Source organism: Thalassophryne amazonica, chromosome 4, assembly GCF_902500255.1.
Source record: "Thalassophryne amazonica chromosome 4, fThaAma1.1, whole genome shotgun sequence".
Lineage (NCBI taxonomy): Eukaryota > Metazoa > Chordata > Actinopteri > Batrachoidiformes > Batrachoididae > Thalassophryne > Thalassophryne amazonica.
The window spans coordinates 129,520,435-129,546,350 of NC_047106.1; the positions used below are offsets into that span (position 1 = coordinate 129,520,435).

General features: G+C 44.3%; 1 protein-coding gene across 1 annotated transcript in view; it reads left to right on the plus strand.

Annotated features, from left to right (window-relative positions):
• The window catches only part of med17 (mediator complex subunit 17), a 32,264-nt gene that overhangs the window by 2,612 nt on the left and 3,736 nt on the right, over positions 1–25,916 (plus strand). Inside the window, exons 3-10 of the mRNA XM_034168550.1 lie at positions 784–947; positions 4,929–5,148; positions 6,016–6,152; positions 7,538–7,619; positions 7,818–7,970; positions 10,080–10,210; positions 17,129–17,313; positions 19,025–19,162. Coding sequence (XP_034024441.1) covers positions 784–947; positions 4,929–5,148; positions 6,016–6,152; positions 7,538–7,619; positions 7,818–7,970; positions 10,080–10,210; positions 17,129–17,313; positions 19,025–19,162 — 1,210 coding nt within the window. The remainder of the gene's footprint in view (positions 1–783; positions 948–4,928; positions 5,149–6,015; positions 6,153–7,537; positions 7,620–7,817; positions 7,971–10,079; positions 10,211–17,128; positions 17,314–19,024; positions 19,163–25,916) is intronic.

Consider the following 25,916-nt stretch of genomic DNA (forward strand, 5'->3'; position numbering starts at 1 on the left):
TTAATGACCGATGTACATGACGTACATGACATATTAATTGCCTTGGGAATGTTCATGTATCCATCTCCTTACTTGTATAAAGAAAACTGGCTGTAACAGTGAGGGTTTGAATAAAAAAGAATTCTTTTGTCAAATTGTTTATGGCGTTTGAAAATGGGGAGATTGTTTAAAAATGGTTGTAATTCTTAAATGGTTAATGCAGCGTTTTTGTTCAACTCCTTGAGTTAAGACTGAAAATTTACAATATAATCCATCTTAGTTGTTTCATTTACACAGAAACAAAATTTCAAAATTGTGTCACCGTCCAAATACTTAATGGACTTTATGGTATTTACAGTAGCTTGCCTATCTTACTAAAAGTTCAAGTATCAGCATGTTGGTTTAATAATCTATCAGAAAAAAATGACTAGAACTCCTCTCAGATATATTTATCTGATATTTTCAGACTCTTCATTGCAAGATCTGTTAATTTTGATCTTTGAGAACAGTGATCAGTAGCATTTCAAGGTGTTACACATCAGGTTGCCCTGCGATGTGCTGGTGGTGTCTCCAGGGTGCACACTGCTGGGATAGGCTTCTGCCCCCCATGACTCTTAACTGGAATAAGCGGTTTCAGAAAATGAATGACTGAATGAATGAGCACATCAGGTCTGGTTTAAAATTTAAAATGAGGAAAGTAATAAAGTATACTTGTGCAAAGGGATTAATGTTCTGTCTAGTCCTGAAGAGAAGAATAAGTTTTCTCTGCTAGAATCCAATCTTATTGGTTGTGTCCTTGCACAGGCACTATAAAATTTCAGCCGTCCCTGTGGCCGTGGGACTCAGTGCGTAACAATCTGCGCAGCGCCCTGACAGAGATGTGTGTGCTCAACGATGTGCTCAGTGTGGTGAAGGAGAAGAAGTACATGGCCTTAGACCCAGTGTCTCAGGACCCCACAGCTGGTAAAGTAAGTCCTACGCTCAACTGTGAAGAAGCAAACTTTATTTACTGTCTCACCTTTCAAGAACACAAGAAGAGAACATCACATAGTTGTTTACTAGTTTACAGGTTTTTACATTTCTGCAGGTTTCTGGATTTCCTTTGCAAAAATAATTTATTTTTTTATTCATATTTCTTTTTTTTCTGCGTGGTTACATGCCAACATAGTGCATTGAACCAGTCGCTGTCCGTTGTACAAATCTGACCTTAAATGAATATGCTTTGTGATTTTGATTGTTTTATTTGTACCACATTGTCATCTTTGACTTTCATAACCTTTTGACGGAATGTCAGGACCCACATTGACAGGTTTGTGCATGCAGCATGATTGATCAAGGTCAAAAAGAAATTTATTTGCTGATGGTGTCTGTATTTTGCAAGTTTCAAACCCTGGTGTTAATTTATTGTGCTTGGCAGACTGTTGTTCTAGCAGCACAGAGACTCTGTGTTCTTATACACAGGATAAGCAAAAATTATTTATTGTAAATGTTGGGTCCATTTAAAGAGGTTAATGGTTTACTTTGTGGTTATTTCTTCAGAGTGTACTCAGATTGCATCTTGTGCAAAATGGCGTGTATTGTCCATTTAGCACCTTTGCTTTAATGAATATGCAAGTTGGGGTTTGTCCACATGGGTGTGCAAAATTCTGTGAGGAAACATTCAAAACAGTGAGGTTTACACATGCAGCATGATTTATCAAGGTCAAACGGAAGTTTAGCGGGTGTGTGTGTATTTTGTGAGTTTGAAACCTTAGTCTTAACTTATTGCGCTTGACAGACTGCTCTTCTAGCAGCACAGAGAGTGCTGCTCCTTCATACACAGCATTGGGAAAAATCATTCAGTCATTGTGCATATTTATTATAGAGGCTAACTGTTTACTTTGTGTTTATTAGCGCATTGTGGTGCAACTCATGATAATTACAGTCATTGATATGCCATGCTGGGTTATCCTGCGTTTACACATAGGCAGGGCACATTATGAATGTCATATTTACACCATTCTTGGCACACTCTTAACGTGATGTAATGCATCTGAATAGGTTTTGTAATAGTGCGTGTTGGTGCTTGATATTCGTTATTTTCGTGGAGCATTTTTTGGCCGTCAAAAAAAATCTTCCACGAATGTCACACACCACCCTCATTTTACCTCATGTCGTGGAGGTCGCAACTGAGCGTGTTGATCCATCTTGATTAGTGGTGATCCTTAATAGAGTGTGACAGTGTTCTTCTCTGACGTGCACACAATTAAACCCTGCTGCACCGCATTCAGTTTCAATGCTGCAGTATGCTGAAGAAGGACAGTGACACCAAGTCAGCTAAAAGTCTCGTTCCAATGTTCCTCAGCGCGCTCCTGCAAGTGTTCCATCTGCTGCTGCTGCTGTGCCTGATGTTTGGGGAAAACGAGCGAGACGAGAGCCGCGTGGAGCCACACATCTGGCTCTCTCCGTCTCCTCCACGGCACAGAGCCCAACTAAGCATGCAGTCACAAAGTTCTTCTGCTATGGATTAATCTAGATTTTGAGGAGCAAACTGGAGTGATCTGGATTGTTCAGCAGCTGATGGTAGGATGAATATGGGTATGTGTGTGTGGAGACAGTTCGCCTCATTCACAGTGTGACAGAACGTAACGATTCACTGTTACGCGCTACAGCACAGAACATTATTCTTGACCGTGCGTAATGGTTCCTGATAATTCGCCAGCAACACATGCCATTAATCATAACGCGTGGTAACAGGTTGCAGCAAGTTCTGAGGACACCTGATGTCTCTGCCTCAAATCATCACATTCGTGATCAGCGGCCAAGAATGTACAGTAGTGTTTAGAATAATAGTGGTGCTTTGTGACTAAAAAGATTTATCCAGGTTTTGAGTATATTTCTTATTGTTACATGGGAAACAAGGTACCAGTAGATTCAGTAGATTCTCACAAATCCAACAAGACCAAGCATTCATGATATGCACACTCTTAAGGCTATGAAATTGGGCTATTACTAAAAAAAGTAGAAAAGGGGGTTTTCACAATAATAGTAGCATCTGCTGTTGATGCTACAGACTCAAAACTGTTATGTTCAAACTGCTTTTTTTAGCAATCCTGTGAATCACTAAACTAGTATTTTCTTGTATAACCACAGTTTTTCATGATTTCTTCACATCTGCGAGGCATTAATTTTGTTGGTTTGGAACCAAGATTTTGCTCATTTACTAGTGTGCTTGGGGTTATTGTCTTGTTGAAACACCCATTTCAAGGGCATGTCCTCTTCAGCATAAGGCATCATAACCTCTTCAAGTATTTTGACATATCCAAACTGATCCATGATACCTGGTATGCGATATATAGGCCCAACACCATAGTAGGAGAAACATGCCCATGTCATGATGCTTGCACCACCATGCTTCACTGTCTTCATTGTGAACTGTGGCTTGAATTCAGAGTTTGGGGGTCGTCTCACAAACTGTCTGCGGCCCTTGGACCCAAAAAGAACAGTTTTGCTCTCATCAGTCCACAAAATATTCCTCCATTTCTCTTTAGGCCAGTTGATGTGTTCTTTGGCAAATTGTAACCTCTTCTGCACATGTCTTTTTTTTAACAGAGGGACTTTGCAGGGGATTCTTGCAAATAAATTAGCTTCACACAGGCGTCTTCTTACTGTCACAGCACTTACAGGTAACTCCAGACTGTCTTTGATCATCCTGGAGCTGATCAGTGGGTGAGCCATTGCCATTCTGGTTATTCTTCTATCCATTTTGATGGTTGTTTTCCATTTTCTTCCACGCGTCTGTTTTTTTTTGTCCATTTTAAAGCATTGGAGATCATTGTAGATGAACAGCCTATAATTTTTTGCACCTGTGTATAAGTTTTCCCCTCTCCAATCAACTTTTTAATCAGACTACACTGTTCTTCTGAACAATGTCTTGAACGTCCCATTTTTCTCAGGCTTTCAAAGAGAAAAGCATGTTCAACAGGTGCTGGCTTCATCCTTAAATAGGGGACACCTGATTCACACCTGTTTGGTCCACAAAATTGACGAACTCACTGACTGAATGCCACACTACTATTATTGTGAACACTCCCTTTTCTACTTTTTTACTAATAGCCCAATTTCATAGCCTTAAGAGTGTGCATATCATGAATAGTTGGTCTTGTTGAATTTGTGAGAATCTACTGAATCTACTGGTACCTTGTTTCCCATGTAACAGTAAGAAATATACTCAAAACCTGGATTAATCTTTTTAGTCACATAGCACTACTATTATTCTGAACACTATACTTCGTGGCATTCACGACGTGCTGTCGTTATGTGTAAACTCAGCATTACACAAGTGTAAACACACATATCACTGGGTCTATTTGCGGTGATGCATGCACTCTGCACGCTGCATATGTGTTGTGGGTGAAGTACACACAGAGCTGTGCATTCTGCTGGCACACAGACAGCCGTCTGCTTTCTAACACTGTGCACAGAGTGCCATGCCCCTCACAGACCTTGAGATATGCACATAGCTTGATGCAGCATGATCCATGCACATCTGTGTGCGTGTTCTGCTGTGGGTGTGTTACTGTGCACACAGTAGCTGTTCACCAGTTTGCTGAAATACTACTGGATGGAAGAATAAGTAAACCTCAGAAATGGGAGATTGCTTTTTTCATTTTTTTGGGCTGGAGTGGGGGAGCACTTGGGAAGACCAGGGGCTGTGTGTGTGTGTGTGTGTGTGTGTCTGTCTGTCTGTCTGTCTGTCTGTCTGTCTGTCTGTCTACTGGAGTTGCGTCAGGAAGGGCATCTGGTGTAAAATCTGGATCTATACTGGATCTTGGCATCCCTGAGCGGCTGGGGGCAGCCAAAACACAAATACTCGTAGCAGTATTTTATATGTGAATGTTTTCTGCTGGAATAATTGAGCAGTTTATGGTTCAGCCCTAATTCATAATTATTTACTTTCCATCCGGCAGACCCCTCAGGTGTTCCAGCTGATCAGTAAGAAGAAATCACTGGCTACAGCAGCACAGATCCTCCTGAAGGGAGCAGAGAAACTCACTAAGTCAGTTGCAGAGAACCAAGAGAACAGGAGGCAAAGGGACTTCAACTCTGAGCTGCTGCGACTCCGCTCACAGTGGAAACTACGCAAAGTAGGAGACAAGATTCTGGGAGACCTCAGCTATCGCAGTGCAGGTGATTAGATCTCTCTTGTCTATTGTTAAATGTGTAAGCGTTTCAAGTGGGATAAGACTATTTTACTTGTCGTCTCTGCCAGAAGAACCCAGCTAACAAATTTAAAGTGTCTTTAAACGTCTTGTGCCTCTGTGTGTTGATGAGTATTTATCAAAAAAATAAAATGGTATCCATCTGTTCCAGAATGTAGAGCAGGTATCTTTGTGTGATAGAAGCTAGACAGCCATTATGTGCCTAGACCTGAGTTCAATCCCCGGTCATGCTGATGCTACCTGTCTGTGTCCTTTATTCATGCACCTTATTTGGATTGTTCTTGGGACCTGCGCATAAATTTTCTCTAAAACAGCAGTCACACAATGCAACTATTTCTTGCCTTTACACCATATGTGTCTTAGCAGATGCTTGGCATCTGCAGGAGTGTGCTAATACTTATTTTAATTTTCATTCATAGGCTGCATCTTTAATATGTTTGAACAGAGTAAAACATAAATTTTGTGGAACAAAAAGTCTACTGTGAATGTCAGATCTCTGCCATTGCTGGGTTGATTGTCTCTATGTAAATATATCCATCTCTGTGGGTGGAAGGGGTGAAAATGACACAGATGTAAGCACGAACAGACATCAATCTTCTTGTGTCGGGGGATGGCAAATCATGAGACCACCGCAGTCTGCACTGCCACCTTTCAGGGAATAAATGAGCTGTAATGAAACTTGACCACATGGCTGATGTTTTAAAAAACAGTTGTAAACACCGTGCAGAACTGGCAGGTTGTAGATGTGTTCACTACAGATGGATCTTGAGTATCAACATTTGCATTATCACCAAACTTGCCCCAGATTGTCTTGTTTTGTCTTTTGTTTATGTAGGCTCCCTGTTTCCTCACCAAGGCACGTTTGAGGTGATCAAGAACACAGATATTGATCTGGACAAGAAGATTCCAGAGGATTACTGTCCTCTGCATGTGCAAATCCCCAGTGATTTGGAGGGATCTGCTTATATCAAGGTGAGAAGGGAACATGTTGTTACTTTAAAATACAACTTTTGGGGGGACTTCCGGTATGTCTTTAGAGAGTAGATGTGTATTCGGCTCGCTCTGCTGCACTATTCAGTTTTTCGCCTTGCAAACCTCACACTTTTTGTTTGGAATCCCGGTTATTATTTTTCATATTTTCTGCTTTCTGATGACCTGCAAAATGTCAAGTCTAAAAGTAAGTGTGAACGAGACAGAGAAACTTCGAGGCTTGCTGCACCTGTAAGTGTGGCAGAGATGAGCCTTCTGCTTGAAGACCACAGAGCTGCTCTGTCTGCAGACTTTAAGCCATTATCTCATTGCTAGCATGAAGCAGAATGTTGTTATCCTGAAAAGCTCTTTATGGTTGGTATGGTATTTATTTGTGGTATTTCTTTATGGTTGAAAAATCTCACTTTTTTTAACTTGGAAAAGAGGGAGAGCTGAAGGGTTTCTAAAATTGTGGCAACCTTGTATTGCTTATCTTGGATCGTTGAAAACATTTGGACCTGATTGTCTGGACTGATTGTCATGGATGTGGTGTGTGTGTTTTTAAATTATCATTATTTTTATTTTATGTATTGATTTATTATTATTATTGTATATGGTCTATGGTTACTATATTGGGATTGGATATTCACAAATGTTGGGGTTGTAGTACATGTTTGATTGCACTTTAATTGTGGTTCACTTTTGTAAATGATGCACTAGTGTCTTTTGATGGAAAAAAAAAAGATAAATGTTAAAAATACAGCATTTCATTACGTTGTAACACCAAATTTGATTATTTAATATTACACTAGTGCAAGCTAGGGGACATAGGGGGCTTGGGGGGGTGTCTTGTTTTTGGTACATGTACATACACGTTTATGGCCTTAGTTTTGCAGATTACTTGAGGAAGAAGAAAATAATTGAGAAGCATTTATTTCAAAATTTAAGGTGCCCTGTTGAATAGATAAAGGAAAAGCCTGCAGCAGTTAATTAAATTAAGTGCTTGTTGACCTGAAGTGATTCTCTGCACATATCGATTGAATAATGACTGGAAAATTACTGGCTGGAGGGCAAGTTGTCCATGAGCAGCTTTATTTTGAATGGCCATTTTACACAATATTAAATAAGTTTAAGTACTTGAATGGATAAACATTTTGAAGCATTGAATTATATTACATTTTGATCCAGTCCTGCAAAGGAATAGGAATAGCTTATGCAGTTGAAACACCTTATGCAAAGCAGTTAGAGTCTCTTTTCATGATATTTATGAGTTAATTCTTTGAAAGATTCCACTGTGGACAGGCCATTAATGTTGTAATTTTTGTTCTATGACTTTTATTTAAAAAGGGAAATATGTCCTCATACACCCTAATTAATTGCTGCCTCAGGTGTCCATCCAGAAACAGGCTCCAGATATTGGTGATCTGGGGACGGTAAATCTTTTTAGGAGACAACCAAAAACCAAAGCAGGTATGTTTTAGCACACAAACATGCTTTTATGACTCTTCTGAGCACTTAATTAAAGCAGATTCAGAAAACCTGTCTGTGTAGTGTTATGTACCGGTACTTTAACTTCCCAACCGCCTTACCCTCAGAATGTCTTTACGTTCTTCTCACCTAATTTCATGCCGTGGTCAACTTTTCTTGCATTCCCACACTCCCATTCAGGAATGCAGCCGTGGCACGTGAAGCTGGAGGCAGCTCAGAATGTGTTACTGTGTAAGGAGATCTTTGCCCAGCTGTCCAGGGAAGCTGTCCAGATCAAATCCCAGATACCCCACATTGTTGTGAAGAACCAGATTATCTCTCAGCCATTTCCAGGTCAGAACTGGCTTGACATGTGGCCAGTCATTGCAAAAAACACAATGTATTTATATTTCTGTATATCTGTATTTATGTATAGTGCTTGTGTGGGTTGCGGCCACTCCAAGGGGTCTATGGTACTCCCTGGGTCTGTAATGCAACGTTGGTTTTGATTATTATACCCCCACAAACAAACATTTATAGGAACCATCCTGACCATCTGTCCGTGAATCATGTAAGCAGTAGGGCTGCAACTAGTGATTATTTTCATAATAGATTAATTGATCAGTTTTTTATCACTTGTTTAATTGTTAGGTCCATAAGATGTCAAAAAATGGTGGAAAATGTTGATCAGTGTTATCCAGAGCCCAAGATGAAGCCATCAAATGTTTTGTTTTGTCCACAGTTGAAAGAAGCTGAAATCAAAGAATTTGGATATAGAAAAAGTACAAGTCTAGTATGTGCAACTCCCTTTAAACCATTTCAGTGAAACGTTGCACAGTGGTGTTTCAGTCTGACATCTTCAAGGAGAGATAATTTAATATTTATTTTCATATATATAATATTTGTGATTTACCAGGGTTCTGCTTTGGTCTGAACACAATCGAGGACCCCAGAGCAGAGAAATATGCTGTTGGTAAAAGTTTAGAGGTTTTATTAATAGTAGATAAGACTGTGAAATTTAGAACACTGAGTAGTAGCAGTTCATATAACAAAAATGTCTGTCTAGGAACAGGGTGGTAAGTTAACAGATTAAACAAGCTGTAGGCCAAAGCACAACAGGGAGGCAGTCTTTGTGGAAACAGTGTCAGTGTGGGCAAACACAATCTGATTAGCCAGAGTCCCGGGCAGAGGGTCCAAACACATTCATCAGACACACCAGGCAAACGTTCCAAAAATGTGCAGGGCTCAAGAAAAACGGGGAAGCAGTGTCGGTCGGCAACCGGGATGAAACAAGGTGAAACAGTGTGAGAAAGCAGGCAAGAAAGCTAGACAGTCTGGAACTGGAATGCATGTTATAAAATGCATAACTCTTTAAACAAGGAAATGTGTGCACAATGAGCAGATATATAAGAACAAGGGGGAACATAAGGGGAATTCACTAGGAGGAACCACGCAGATAAAACTAACATGAGAGATATTAGTGGAAAACTGTAACCACAAGAGCAGAAGAAACACCAGAGACTTGATTAAAACAGCAACCGTAACAGCTTCTCTCTGGGGTTCAAATAATGTTTCCACTGTGGCTAATTGGTGACAGTTTTAATTAGCTACATGAAAGTTAATTAGCCAGACATCAAATGAGAGGGGGGAAAAACAAAAATGAAAGGTACCAGAGGGCTGATGCTAACCATGCACGCTCTGAACAAGCATGACTTCCTTTTTTTATGACTTCCTTGTGACTTTATGACATCACTTACATATACCAATCAATCACAAATATTGCTGAGGAATATTAACTTTAGATCTCCTCTCTAGACCTATTAGTTGCAAAGAGAGCAGAAATTTGTTTTTTTCCACCATCTTTTTCATGTAATATTCCCACCAAGTCTGATGAAAATCCATCTAGTTGTTGTGACAACCCCCCCCCCCCCCCAAAAAAAAACAAAAGTTATTCACGGACACACACCTGTGTTAATTTTGACAGCATATTTAGTCACATTCTTGAGTAAAATGTCACTAGTTTTAGTCATAATTTAGTCATTAAAATTGTTTAATTTTAGTCTACTTAATCTATGGGTGACTTCATTGAGACTATGATTAAATATGCTGTCAAAATTAACACAGAGACACACATACAGTGTGTTATGATATCCTGCTTTGCTTGTGTGCACGGTAAATATGCACTAAGGCACATTCAAATTTGACAACTCGTAAACTTCAAAATAGTCTGCTATTGAAAAAAATATCAACAGTACGACAGCTTAGGTCACGTCTGGTCTGTTATGTTTTAGTGCTGGTCCACACTATACTGCACGGTAGTTTGTAGGCGACTCTGCCACGCTCAGACGGTCTAAACTCTGCTGCTCTTTAATACAGTCTGACATTTATATTTATTCGTGTTGCGTTGTGGTTGGTTGATATTTCGGCATAACCCAAATTTACTCATGTCTTGTTGCACTTTAGGTTTGCAACTGTCCATCTCACTCTGCCACTCTACGGGAGAAAAGAAGAACCATCGGGCGTCTCCAGAGAAATCCAAACCAGATGACCATCTCTACGTACTAGAACACAACCTGCATCAAATGATGCGTGAAGTGAGACGCTTGCGTGGCACTAGGCTTTAGAAAACCACTTTGTTCTTGCCGAGTTAATTGTTTAACTGGAAATAGACTCTAAGCAGTCTTGCACACTGGATAATCTTATATATACAGAGAGAATTGTTAGTCGACGACTAATTTTACTCAGCTAGCTGAGTAGTGAATTTCATTACTGGTCTCAGCCTGACTGCGCTTTAATGCTTTTGAGGTGTTACAACCAGTGGTGGGCGCAGTTCCGCTAATCCGTTAACCAGCAAAGCTAACTTTTTCATTAGCGAGTTAGCTTTTCAGCTAACTTAGAAGCCCATCAACAGACTAATTAGCTTCCACTAAAGTTAGTTCTGACAACTTTCAGTCTGCTAGCATTTTTTTTTTTTGGTATAACTGAGTAAAGCTTAATGGTCAAAAATGTGTAAAATCCTAAACTCAAATATATTAGTTCCTGTCGTGTGTTTTGTAACAGTAAGTCCACTGTGAGGAGCTCAGCCCTCCCCCAGCAGAAGGGGGTGGAGCGGCTGCCGGCTGCTGCTGCAAAAAAGAGTCATTTACTTTTAACATATACAACGCGGACAGTTGCACTAGAGATCAAACACAAAGCACTTTTCACTCATGGTCACAACATAACTCTTCACCAAACTAACTACACTCCTTGAACTATAAAAACACAGCAAATCTATAACACTAACAACACTGCTAAAGTAAGATGTACTACAATAACAATAAAAAACAAACCCTGAACTCCCATAATGCATTGCAGCAGTGATCAACAGTGTGTTTGCTTTAAAGACAGCGTGTACATGCAACTCTTTACTTTTTTAAGTGAAAAGACTTATTTATGGAGTTAAATTTGTCTCATTAATGCCTGCAAATGCAAAGAGGGTGATCTACAAATAGTCCTTGATTTGCACACGTGTTTTGCGATCCACAAACACAGATTTCCTGTTTGTAACTTGTGTGTTGGTTTTTACAAATAAATGTGTATTTGCAGCAGGGGGCAGGGTGCATAAAGCCAAAAGCTCTGGCTTGTTGTTTGTTTTGGGTTTGTGATCACCTTTGAGTTTACTCAGAACCTCTGCAGGGCTTAAGCCCCTTTCACACCAGGCCTGCTTTGAGTTGCGTCATGACACGGCAAATTGATGCAGCTCAATGCCATGATACCGTGAGGGACGCAAAGTGAAAAGGACACCAAAAATTAAACACAAGGAAGTAGTTGTCTCGCAAGTTGAGGCAACGTCTTCTTCTTCTTTGTCTTTCGGCTGTTCCCGTTAGGGGTCGCCACAGCAGATCAATCGTTTCCATCTCACCCTGTCCTCTGTATCTTCCTCTGTCACACCAACCACCTGCATGTCCTCTCTCAGCACATCCATGAACCTCCTCTTTGGTCTCCCTCTTCTCCTCCTGCCTGGTGGCTCCATCCTCAGCATCCTTCTCCCTATATACCCTGGGTCCCTCCTCTGCACATGTCCAAACCATCTCAATCTCGCCTCTCTGACTTTGTCTCCAAACCGTCCCACCTGAGCTGTCCCTCTGATATGTTCATTCCTAATCTTGTCCATTCTTGTCACTCCCAAAGAGAATATCAACATCTTCAGCTCTGCCACCTCCAGCTATGCCTCCTGTCTTTTTGTTAGTGCCACTGTCTCTAAACCATACAACATAGCTGGTCTCACTACTGTTTTGTAAACTTTCCCCTTCACTCTTGCTGATATTCTTCGGTCACAAATCACTCCTGCCACCTTTCTCCACCCACTCCACCCTGCCTGCACTCTCTTCTTCACCTCTCTACCACACTCTCCATTAATTTGAACAGTTGACCCCAAATATTTAAACTCATCTACTTTCACCACTTCTACTCCTTGTAACTGCACTATTCCACTGGGCTCCCTCTCATTCACACACATGTACTCAGTCTTGCTTCTACTGACTTTCATTCCCCTTCTCTCCAAAGCATATCTCCACTTCTCCAGACTAGACTCAACTTGCTCTCTACTCTCACTACAGATCACAATGTCATCTGCAAACATCATAGTCCATGGGGACTCCTGTCTGATCTCATCTGTCAACCTGTCCATCACCACTGCAAACAGGAAAGGACTCAGAGCTGATCCTTGGTGTAATCCTACCTCCACCTTGAATGAGTCTGTCATTCCGACTGCGCATCTCACCGCTGTCACACTATTCTTGTACATGTCCTGCACTACCCTAACATACTTCTCTGCCACTCCAGACTTCCTCATACAATGCCACAACTCTTCTCTTGGCACCCTCTCATAAGCTTTTTCTAAGTCCACAAACACAATGTAACTCTTTCTGTCCTTCTCTGTACTTTTCCAACAGTATTCTCAGCGCAAACATTTCATCTGTAGTGCTCTTTCTTGGCATGAAACCATATTGCTGCTCACAGATCTTCACCTGTTTTCTAAGCCTAGCTTCTACTACTCTTTCCCATAACTTCATGCTGTGGCTGATCAGCTTTATGCCTCTGTAGTTACTGCAGCTCTGCACATCACCCTTGTTCTTGAAAATAGGAACCAGCACACTTTGTCTCCACTCCTCAGGCATCCTCTCACTTTCCAAGATTTTATTAAACAATCTGGTTAGAAACTCTACTGCCATCTCTCCTAGACATTTCCATGCCTCCATTGGAATGTCATCTGGACCAACTGCCTTTCCACTCTTCATCCTCTTCATAGCAGCCCTCATTTCTTCCTTGCTAATCTCTTTTACTTTCTGATTTACTCTCACCACATCATCCAGCCTTTTCTCTCGCTCATTTTCTTTATTCATCAACTCTTCAAAATATTCCGTCCACCTTCTCAGCACACACTCCTCACTTGTCAGCACATTACCATGTGCATCTTTTACCACCCTAACCTGCTGCATATCCTTTCCAGCTCTGTCCCTTTGTCTGGCCAATCGGTACAAGTCCTTTTCTCCTTCCTTACTATTCAACTTCTTGTACAGCTCGCAGTATGCCTTTTCCTTTGCTTTTGCCACTTCTCTTCTCGCCTTACGCCGCATCTCCTTGTACTCCTGTCTACTTTCTTCATCTCTCCGACTATCCCAAAACTTTTTCGCCAACCTCTTTCTCCTTATGCTTTCCTGGACCTCTTCATTCCACCACCAAGTCTCCTTGTCTTCATTCCACTGTCCAGATGTCATTCCCAGTACTGCCCTAGCTGTCTCCCTCACCACATCTGCAGTACTCTTCCAGTTGTCCAAAATTGCTTCCCCCCCAACTAGTGCTTCTCTCACCTGCTCGCTAAATTTCACACAACAGTCTTCCTCCTTCAGCTTCCACCATCTGATCCTTTGTTGAGCTCTCACTCTCTTCTTCTTCTTTACCTATAAAGTCATCCTACAAACAACCATCCTATGCTGTCTAGTGACACTCTCTCCTGCTACCACCTTACAGTCTGTGATTTCTTTTAGCTTGCATCTCCTATAAAGAATGTAGTCCACCTGTGTGCACCTTCCTCCACTCTTATATGTTACCCTGTGCTCCTCCCTTTTCTTAAAGTAGGTATTCACCACAGCCATTTCCATCCTTTTTGCAAAATCAACTACCATCTGTCCTTCCCCATTCCTATCCTTGATACCATATCTACCCATTACTTCCTCATCACCTCTGTTCCCTTCACCAACATGCCCATTGAAGTCTGCTCCTATCACCACTCTTTCATGCTTGGGCACACTCTCCACCACCTCATCTAACACACTCCAGAAATCTTCTTTCTCCTTCATCTCACAACCTACCTGTGGGGCATATGCACTGATGATATTTATCATCACCCCTTCAATTTCCAACTTCACACTCATCACCCTGTCAGACACTCGCTTAACCTCCAACACACTTTTAACATACTCTTCCTTTAAAATGACCCGAACACCATTTCTCTTCCTGTCCTCACCATGGTACAACAACTTGTACCCACCGCCGATGCTCCTGCTCTTACTTCCCTTCCACTTGGTCTCTTGCACACACAATATGTCTACCTTTCTCCTCTCCATCATATCAGCCAGCTCTCTCCCTTTACCAGTCATACTACCAACATTCAAAGTCCCCACTCTCATTTCCACCCTTCTAGTTTTCTTCTTCTCCCGCTGTTCGTGGCAACGTTTTCCTCCTCTTCTTCGTCGTCTTCGCCCAGCAGTAGCCCAATTTCCACCGGCACCCTGTTGGGCAATAGCACCGGTGGGGGACGTTGTTAACCCGGGCCGCGACCGATCTGGTATGGGAATTCGATTCTGAGTCTGCATAGTTGGGTTGGCTTGTTTTACGCCGGATGCCCTTCCTGACGCAACCCTCCTCATTTATCCGGGCTTGGGATCGGAACTCAGAATGTACTGGCTGCACACCCCATAACGGTACTTAACATGACTGGATGTCACATCCACACAATATAATGTTACCCGACACCAGTTTGTGATTCCTCCTGTGCTCTATTGTTGCCGAACTATAAATCACGCAGTATTGTTGAACTTTTTATACCAATGCAGTAAATCTATACCGCTCAAACAGCACATGTGAACAATTAAAAGAAAAAAAAGCTCATTACTGCCTGCAGCTCCTCGCTCACCTCCTCAAGTTCTCTCACGATTGTGTTAAATGAAGTCCATTCTGCTCACAGACAGATTGCCAGCGACAAGACATGCCCACTTCCAGTATAACTCCTCATGGAGGACATCTCTACGTCCACTCATGGGGGGTTTGTGCACGCGTGCGTGCTCGCACGAACCACCCGCTGCAGCTGTCAGTAGCTGTGCTGAGTCATTACTAAAAGTTAGTAGTTAGCTGTATCTTCGCTAATTTTTTTTGTGGTTTAGCGTTATAAAAGTCTTTTCAGTCAGCGGATTTGCGGTTATTGAAGTTAACTTTTTGGTTAGCTGTGCCCACCTCCGGTTACAACCCTGACAAGGATTGCCACCATATTTATTAAATTTCTGATATGTAACTACAGCTAAAATGAATACAACAGGCACCTCAGGCCAACATCAGTGCTCCCTCAAAATGAAATGCACACAGTTTCTGTATAATTCAGTGTGTAATTATCACTCTGAATCAGCTGAGGAGGTAGTTTTGCCTGGCTGTTGTCAGTTTTGTCATGTTTGACTTCAGATTTGGATACAAAATTTGTGACTTTCAATGACATACCATATGAAGATGCACATGAAGGAAACTGGTTCCAGACTGACATCTTCAAGAAAATTGGACTACGGTATTCTATTTATTTAATGCATCGTATGTGTCAGTTACCAGTAGATGTACAGAAGGTGACCAGTTTAATTCAAGTATTGCATCACAAAAGATTTATGCAAGTAACAAGTATGGCAGAGTGGGAGCAGGTAGTGTCATTTTGTGGGCCATGTAGATCTGTAGTTTTGCATTTTCTGACCACTTACTATTCTTGGCTTGGTAATTATGTTGTCACTACTGGCTATTTAAAAATTTGTCTTGTGAAAGTGCTGGCGCTGCTTTTGTTGCTGTTGTTTTTTTTTTTTTTTTCCTCTGAAGAAGGCAAAAAAAGGGGTGGTTCCAGAACACTTGAAGAATTTTCAACATTGTGATATGGGCTATTTTATTAATAAATTTGAATATCCTGCCATTATGAGCATAATGTCGACGGGCCAAGTGGTTAATGCGCTTGGTTTCAGTTCAGAAGGTTCCGGGTTCAAATCCCACCCCTGCCACATTTCTCCATGTAATGTGGAGTTGCGTCAGGAAGGGCATCTGGTGTAAAACTTGTGCCAATTCAACATGCAGATCCACCTTGGATTTGCTGTGGCGACCCCAAGTGCAAACAAGGGAGCAGCCGAAGAGACTTACTATGAGCATAATGTCGACATGTCGGCATGTAATTTGTCTCTCTGTGATTGCTTGTGTGCGGACACAGTCTTTTGAACATTGATAACTTGAAAACAATTCATTGTGTCTGCTTCAAGTTTACCTATTTACCTGTATGTAAAAGTGATATCAGTTATCAAGTTGTTCACCAATGAATATGGCTTTATACACCCTGAAGAAAACCATACACTCTGAGGCCTCAGGGTGTATGGTTTTCTTCAGGGTGTATAAAGCCATATTCATTGGTGAACAACTTGATAACGATTTTATCATATACAGTGATCCCTCGTTTATCGCGGGAGGTACGTTCTAAAAATAACCCGCGATAGGTGAAATCTGCGAAGTAGTCAACGTTATTTTTTACAATTATAGCTAGGCTGTAAAACCTCTCACTACACACTTTATACACTTTTCTCAAACAGGCATTAACATTTTCTCACTTTTCTCTCCTGTGTAAACACTCAAAGTTCAAACCTTAGTAGAAAATAAATAGAACGTCCTATAAATAATTATGATGGCTTTTAGAACTAATGAATTTAATTTTAACGATCAACCTACGAGGTTGGACACGTAAGAAATTATTAATAGTGACTCACCAGTATTTCACAGTTCCTCTGACCGCGCCTCTTCATCATGGAGCTGCACCGCTGTCTCGATTGGCTGATTACCAAGGCAACATTCATTTTGTGGGTTTTACTCAGGTGGTATGAAAAATATTATCCGTCCGCGAAAAGGGTGTATTGCTATTTATTCTTTAGTGTTTTATCCAATCATATTGCCGTATCATTTATAGGTATATGATAATAGTAGGTATGGGGGGGGGTTCTGTGCATATAACTGCATAGTAGTAAAGATGAATTTTTGCTTGTGAATGTGATTGATTATTACGACATGGCATTTTTTAAGAGCTTGTATATGTTAGGAACATAGGTATGGTGATATGGGAAGCATTTAACTGTGTATAACGCTTTTCCATCTGAATCAGAAGCTCTTTACTTTACAATGATGCCTTACATTCACCCATTTTCTGTCATTTTCACTCAGACACGCAACTTTCTCTTTCCTTACAGTTTCACAAGCAGCAGCTGAGCTCTATTATGATGCCACATCCTGCTAGCGCTCCTTTTGGCCACAAACGTCTGAGGTTAGCAGGGCCGCTAGCTTACGACAAAGCTGAGATTTCCATGCTGCAGCTGAATGAAGGCCTGCTGGAGAAGATCATCAACCAAGCCAAACACATCTTCTTACGCAGCAGGTAACTCAAGATTTATTGTATTTACCTGGCTTTTTTCTTTTAATGGAATGGTTCCTACAATTCATACAATATTCAGCTGAACTGAACTTTCAGCATCACAAATGGTTGAGTAGAACAAAGTATTTTCACGTTTCAAATAGGATTGTGTTGTTGGCCGAGTTGTCACGCTTGTGAAGGGCCAATACTACACCAGAACTAAAAATGTTTTTGTAACCTCATAGCTCCTCTGGAGTGATTTACAAGACCTTTCGCGGACGTCATTCATGCTAATGTCTGCTAACTTCTGCTCTTGTCAGATCTCATAAACGTAAATATTGTTTATGATTGATTGATTAATTGATAGGACTTTATTTTAATATGTACAAATTGTAACTAAGACAATAGGATCTTACCAAATAATGTAAATATCCATAAATTTTTAATATATATACACACACTTTTGCACTGGGATACAAATTAAACAACTGCAAATTATAAAGAAGACAACGCCCATATGGTCGAGGGTATTTTAGCATTGTGTTATATTTTGAAGACCATTGTCTCGCTGTGCTCAGGATTAATTTCTGCAGTCTGTCTGAGTGGCGCTTAAAAAAAAAACCCTCTTACTTTCCTCCTCAAAATATTATCTTTGGAAAATCTTTCCACCTAATAAGCAACTCTAGTCCTGTGATGGCATACTTGCAAAATATGCATTTTAACCATTTTGATGTATTCACCGTCAAAGTCCACAAAAAACACAGATTTCACAGTAAAAAATTTCACTTTTTAAGTTCATTTCAATAAAGTGTGTGGAGAAGCATGGCTTAACATGATGTCATCAGAGTTCATATGAGCGTCAGGTGAAATCAGGCTAAATGTCGCATGTTTATGGCTTAATTCTACAGGCTATATGGCACCAAAAATAAAATGCAGTACATCAATATTTTCAGATTTATTTATTTATTTATTGAGAATAGTCAGCTCATTTGACATTTTATTTACTAGTGACTCTGTACTTTAAATAATCCATCTCTCGCTGCTTGTCTTTTCCTTTCATTAAAAATAAAACATCTGTTTTATCCTTGCTGCTGTGGCAAAGTTGAAAATTTTTAACTTTTGACAGCAAGTACTGTGAGGTTGCTGCACTCACACCCACAGGTGGCATAATTTTCTATTTTACCAGCAGCTCACTGTTCAAGAACCCATCTGTGGACTTGTTCCAGCAGCTCTGACCATTGGAGCTTCGTTCTGTGATTAGCCTTTATTTTTGTTTTTTTTAGTTTAGTTTTGTTGGGTTTTTTTTTTTTTTGTATCAGTGAAAGTTACCCCTACTTCTTACCAGGTCCTGACAAGTTTCTCACTCCCTTTTAAAGTTTTTTCTGCTACTCTGTTACCCGGTTTGGCTCCATAATTTCTACTCTACAGTTTAAATTTTGCTGTGGTACTTTTGCAGTGTTCAGTTGTCATGAGGGTAGATGGTGCCATCTTCTGGTAGTAGATGATAGTACAGTAGTTAGTTTTTTGTTAGTTTTTTTTTTTTTTTTTTTTTACATTGATTCACTTTATAATTTAAGTCACAGGACCGGCCAGTCAACTAAAAATATATGTGACTTATAGTCTGCAGATTGGGCTACAAAGATTTTAGAGTAAATATATATTAATGATTTGTCAGTATTAATATTTGTGGTTGTTTTTGTGTGTTTTTGTTTTTTTTTTTTTTTTTTTTTTTTAGGACAGCGAGGACTATTGACAGTCTTGCCAGCCGGATCGAAGACCCCCAGATCCAGGCTCACTGGTCCAATATCAACGATGTGTATGAGTCCAGCGTAAAGGTGCTCATCACCTCTCAGGGCTACGAGCAGATCTGCAAGTGAGTGGAGGAGTGGGATGAAAAGACAACAACTGGGAGACGTAATACTGAAAATATATATTTTCTGTTACATTAATGAGCCTATGAGACTATATCTACCTCATAACATACAGTTACCTGCAGTTTTTAATTAGTTTTTACCTCAGAGGTAAATACAAATTTGAGAGGTTGCTGTTAGTTGCCTTTTCTTGATGAAAACAACCTGAACCTGATTACAATAAAGGTTGGTGGAGAGGTCAGCCTTGGGTCAAGGTGGAGTTGATTAAATTTTGACCCGGGTGTTGATCCATAATCATGTTAAGCTAAAAATAGTAAAGAAGATATCAAAGGAATACCCTTGTCACAATGAAAAGGAGTAGACACCAACATATACCATGTAAACAGACGAGTGTTGGATCTTGTGGATGTATGCACTAGCACTTGGGTGTGCTTTTGTCTCTTTGTCTCCGGGTAGGTTTAGTTAGATTTAGATTAGTAAATAGTTCTTTGGAAGAACTATTGGTCCAGGATAATCTAGAACATTGATTGATTTGTTGGGAAGGTGTCGTAGCACGGACCCACAACAGGGGGCGCAAATGAACGGACAATGAATAAGCCAAAAAGGTAACAATTTAATGTTGTGATAATACACAACGAAACGTACAGTAATTTGCACAGTCAATGTAACACCAGGTGACGTGTGGGCAGGCTCGAAGATAGAAGACCCCCGACGAGAGAGAAGCCGCGTCCCACACGGCTTCCACCACCAACGGTCTGAAGAACACCGGAGCCGCCAAGTCCCGAGTCCCCAGGTGGCCTCTGTCTTCGGCTGTCGACCCTGGTACTGCTGGCAGAAAGCAGAAATATGATGAGTGAGTGTGAGTCCGCACACTCAGTAATTCTCAGTCCGAACACAGTTAGGAGGGAGCACCTCCACCTCCAAACTAGGAACACACTAGCAGCTCCTGTTACCACTTATCTGGATGGAGTGAGAGGCGAAGACGTCGCTTCTCTCACTGACCGCCAACCCAGCTGAAAGGGCACCACAGGACAACGGCTGCAAACAGATCAGACGTAAGTCACAGTCTAAATTCAGCAGAGAAATTACCTTGGTAATGGTAGTCGATTTCTCGGTGGGGAGGTGGAGTTGCAGTCCGGCTTTTATGGTGGTGATGATGGAGTGACAGCTGGTGCAGAGGATGAGTGACAGCTGTCACTTCTTCTGGGTCTGGCGCCCTCTCGTGCTTGGAGCCCGCACTTCAAGCAGGGCGCCCTCTGGTGGTGGTGGGCCAGCAGTACCTCCTTTTCAGCGGCCCACACAACAGGACCCCCCCCTCAACGGGCGCCTCCTGGCGTCCGACCAGGCTTGTCCGGATGTCTTGCGTAGAACTCGGCCAGGAGGGCCGGGTCCGGGATGCAGCTCCTCTTCACCCAGGAGCGTTCTTCAGGTCCATACCCCTCCCAGTCCACCAGATATTGGAAAACCCGGCCCTTACGACGGACGTCCAGGAGCCTGCGGACTGTCCAGGCAGGCTCCCCGTCAATGAGCCGAGCAGGAGGCGGCGTAGGTCCCGGAGTACAGAGGGGCGAGGTGTGTTGTGGTTTGAGACGGGAAACATGAAAGACAGGGTGAATCCGCATTGAAGTCGGGAGTTGAAGCTTCACTGCGGCCGGGTTGACGATCTTGAGGATTTTGAAAGGTCCAATGAATCTGTCTTTCAGCTTTGGGGAATCGACACACAAAGGGATGTCCTTGGTTGAGAGCCACACCTCCTGCCCGGGCTGGTATGTGGGGGCCGGGGAATGCCGGCGGTCCGCATGGGCCTTGGCCCTCGTCCGGGCCTTTAACAGGGCAGAGCGGGCGGCCCGCCACACCCGGCGGCACCTCCTGAGGTGGGCCTGGACCGAGGGCACACCGACCTCTCCCTCCACCAGCGGGAACAATGGGGGCTGGTACCCCAAACATGCCTCAAAAGGGGAGAGGCCGGTAGCAGACGAGACTTGGCTGTTGTGGGCATACTCGATCCAGGCCAGATGGTGACTCCAGGCCGCCGGATGCGCGGAGGTGACACATCGAAGGGCCTGCTCCAGCTCCTGGTTAGCCCGCTCTGCCTGGCCGTTTGTCTGGGGGTGGTACCCGGACGAGAGACTCACTGTGGCCCCCAGCTCCTTGCAGAAACTCTTCCACACCTGTGAAGAGAAATGAGGACCACGATCTGAAACGATGTCCGATGGTATCCCATGCAGCCGCATGACGTGGTGGACCAGGAGGTCTGCCGTCTCCTGGGCCGTCGGGAGCTTCGGGAGGGCCACGAAGTGGGCCGCCTTGGAGAACCGGTCCACTATCGTGAGAATCACGGTGTTGCCCTGGGACGGCGGGAGGCCCGTGATGAAATCCAGGCTGATGTGAGACCAGGGGCGATGAGGCACTGGCAGGGGTTGGAGGAGTCCCGTCGTCCTCCGATGATCTGCCTTGCCCCTGGCGCAGATGGTACAGGCCTGGACATAGTCCCGGACGTCGGTTTCCAGGGACGCCCACCAGAAGCGCTGCTGGACTACTGCCACGGTCCTACGCACTCCGGGATGACAAGAGAGCTTGGACCCGTGACAGAAGTCCAATACGGCAGCTCTTGCCTCTGGTGGGACGTACAGTCTGTTCTTGGGGCCAGTCCCCGGGTCCGGGCTCCTTGTCAGGGCCTCCCGGACGGTCTTCTCCACATCCCAGGTGAGGGTGGCCACGACAGTGGACTCGGGGATGATGGTCTCAGTGGGGTTCGACAGCCCCGCCTTGGCTTCTTCTTCATGCACCCGGGACAATGCATCTGATTTTTGGTTCTTAGTCCCGGGGCGGTACGTGATCTGGAAGTCAAAGCGTCCAAAGAACAGAGACCAGCGGGCTTGCCTGGGGTTCAGCCGCTTGGCGGTCCGGATGTACTCCAGGTTCCGATGGTCCGTGAAAACCGTGAAGGGCAACGATGCCCCCTCCAGCAGGTGTCTCCACTCTTCAAGAGCCTCCTTCACCACGAGGAGTTCCCGATTGCCGACGTCATAGTTCCGTTCAGCTGGGGTCAACCTGCGGGAATAAAAGGCACAAGGATGGAGAACTTTATCAGCCTCCACGCTCTGGGACAGCACGGCTCCTATCCCTGAGTCAGAGGCGTCCAGTTCTACTATGTACTGGCGATCAGGATCAGGCTGCACCAGAACTGGTGCAGTCGAGAACCGGCATTTCAACTCCTGGAACGCGGCTTCGCACCGATCCGACCAGGCGAAGGGGACCTTGGTGGAGGTCAGGGCAGTCAGGGGGCTAACTACCTGACTGTAACCTTTAATGAACCTCCTGTAGAAATTTGCAAAGCCTAGGAACTGCTGTAGTTTCCTGCGGCTTGTTGGTTGGGGCCAATCTCTCACCGCCGCAACCTTAGCCGGATCAGGGGCGACGGAGTTGGAGGAGATGATGAACCCCAGGAAGGACAAAGAAGTGCGGTGGAACTCGCACTTCTCGCCCTTCACAAACAGCCGGTTCTCCAACAACCGCTGTAGGACCTGACGTACATGTTGGACATGGGTCTCAGGGTCCGGGGAAAAGATGAGTATATCGTCCAGATATACGAAGACGAACCGATGCAGGAAGTCCCGCAAGACATCATTTACCAACGCTTGGAACGTCGCGGGGGCGTTAGTGAGGCCGAACGGCATGACCAGGTACTCAAAGTGACCTAACGGGGTGTTGAATGCCGTCTTCCATTCGTCTCCCTTCCGGATCCGAACCAGGTTGTACGCGTTTCTAAGATCCAATTAAGTGAAAATTTGGGCTCCATGCAGGGGCGTGAACACTGAATCCAACAAAGGTAACGGGTATCGGTTGCGAACCGTGATCTCGTTCAGCCCTCTGTAATCAATGCATGGACAGAGTCCGCCGTCTTTTTTACCCACAAAAAAGAAACCAGCACCCATCGGGGAGGTGGAGTTCCGGATCAGCCCTGCAGCTAAGGAGTCCCGGATGTAGGCCTCCATTGATTCGCGTTCCGGACGTGAGAGGTTGTACAACCTACTGGACGGGTACTCAGCGCCCGGGACCAAATCGATGGCACAATCATGCGGTCGGTGCGGGGGAAGAGTGAGCGCCAGATCTTTGCTGAAAACGTCAGCAAGATCATGGTACTCCTTTGGCACCGCTGATAGATTGGGGGGAACTTTGACCTCCTCATTAGCCGTAGTGCCGGGAGGAACCGAGGATCCTAAACACTCCCGGTGGCAGGTTTCGCTCCACTGCGTCACAACCCCGGATGGCCAATCTATCCGGGGATTGTGCTTCACCATCCATGGAAAGCCCAAAATCACTCGGGAGGTAGATGGTGTTAGATGGAACACTATCTCCTCCCTGTGATTCCCAGACACAACCAAAGTCACTGGTTGTGTCTGATGTGTGATTAATGGAAGCAGGGTGCCATCTAGTGCTCGCACCTGCAATGGTGCCGGCAGAGCCACCAGAGGGAGCCCTACTTCCTTTACCCATCTGCTGTCCAGCAGATTCCCTTCAGACCCCGTGTCTACCAGTGCTGGGGCATGAAGGGTTAAATCCCCACAAAGGATTGTTACTGGGATTCGTGCAGATTTGCGGGGTTTTCCCGCGTGTGTGTTATGGCCCACCCTTAGCCCAGTTTCTAAGAACGGGCGTTTGTAGTTTGACCGTTTAGGGCAGTCCTTCTGCATGTGCTCGCAAGAGCCGCAGACAAAACACTCCCCGCGGGCCAGCCTCCTTTGTCTGACATTTGTTTTTACTTTGGCCCTGCTCGTGTCCATAGCCTCCTCAGCAGGGGGAGCTGTAGCCACACGGAGCTCTCTGGCAGTGAAGCGTAGGGACGACGTCACCTTGTCGGAACCGGAAGGGGGAGGGACGGCTCGTGCCCGGTCACGCCCCCCGGCCTGCTCCCGACGATGCTCGTTTAAACGGTTGTCTAAGCGTATAACTAAATCGACAAGCCCGTCAAAATCCCGCGGTTCCTCCTTAGCCAGTAGGTGCTCCTTAAGGACCGGGGACAGTCCATTTACAAAGGCGGCGCGGAGCGCAACGTTATTCCAGCCGGACCTCGCTGCCGCGATGCGGAAGTCGACTGCATACTCGGCTGCGCTACGGCGCCCCTGTCTCATCGACAGCAGCACGTTCGAAGCCGTCTCGCCTCTGTTGGGATGATCAAACACTTGTTTAAATTCCCGTACAAACCCAGTATAAGACGTTAGGAGCCGTGAATTCTGCTCCCAAAGCGCCGTAGCCCAGGCGCGTGCCTCTCCTCGAAGCAGATTAATAACATAAGCCACCCGGCTAGCGTCTGATGCGTACATGACAGGGCGCTGTGAAAAGACGAGCGAACACTGCATGAGGAAGTCTGCGCACGTCTTGACACAGCCCCCGTACGATTCCGGAGGGCTTATGTAGGCTTCAGGGGACGGTGGGGGGGTTCGTTGAACGACCAGTGGAACGTCTGATACAGGCCCAGGACCAGCCAGAGGAGTGGCTGCAGCAGCGCCCTGATCGCGCGCTTCCACCCTGGCGGTGAGAGCCTCCACCCTCCGATTAAGGAGGACATTCTGCTCGGTCACTAAATCTAACCGAGGCGTGAAGGCGGTTAAGATTTGCTGCAGCTCACTCAACACGCCTCCCGCTGACGCCTGCGCTCCTGGCTCTTCCATTGGCTGTTCAAGCTCGGGTTGACGCCCCTCGGGATCCATGACGATGGCCGAGAAATCCTGTTGGGAAGGTGCCGTAGCACGGACCCACAACAGGGGGCGCAAATGAACGGACAATGAATAAGCCAAAAAGGTAACAATTTAATGTTGTGATAATACACAACGAAACGTACAGTAATTTGCACAGTCAATGTAACACCAGGTGACGTGTGGGCAGGCTCGAAGATAGAAGACCCCCGACGAGAGAGAAGCCGCGTCCCACACGGCTTCCACCACCAACGGTCTGAAGAACACCGGAGCCGCCAAGTCCCGAGTCCCCAGGTGGCCTCTGTCTTCGGCTGTCGACCCTGGTACTGCTGGCAGAAAGCAGAAATATGATGAGTGAGTGTGAGTCCGCACACTCAGTAATTCTCAGTCCGAACACAGTTAGGAGGGAGCACCTCCACCTCCAAACTAGGAACACACTAGCAGCTCCTGTTACCACTTATCTGGATGGAGTGAGAGGCGACGACGTCGCTTCTCTCACTGACCGCCAACCCAGCTGAAAGGGCACCACAGGACAACGGCTGCAAACAGATCAGACGTAAGTCACAGTCTAAATTCAACAGAGAAATTACCTTGGTAATGGTAGTCGATTTCTCGGCGAGGAGGTGGAGTTGCAGTCCGGCTTTTATGGTGGTGATGATGGAGTGACAGCTGGTGCAGAGGATGAGTGACAGCTGTCACTTCTTCTGGGTCTGGCGCCCTCTCGTGCTTGGAGCCCGCACTCCAAGCAGGGCGCCCTCTGGTGGTGGTGGGCCAGCAGTACCTCCTCTTCAGCGGCCCACACAACATGATTGATGTATTTACTTATTTTAAGGAATTTATTTTTAAACCATTGAGCTGTGGAAAGCGTATTTGCTTTCAAGAGCAGTCTTCAAAACTTTTCTATAAAGTATTTTTTCTCTGTGGCTCGTGCCTGTGTTTAAATCAGTTTGAGGTGGGACCATATTTGACATTTTGGCATATTTTTTTCTGGTGATTGACTTGAAAGTTCCATCCATCCATCATATTTGGGTCCCACATGATATGAGCCTCCAAGACC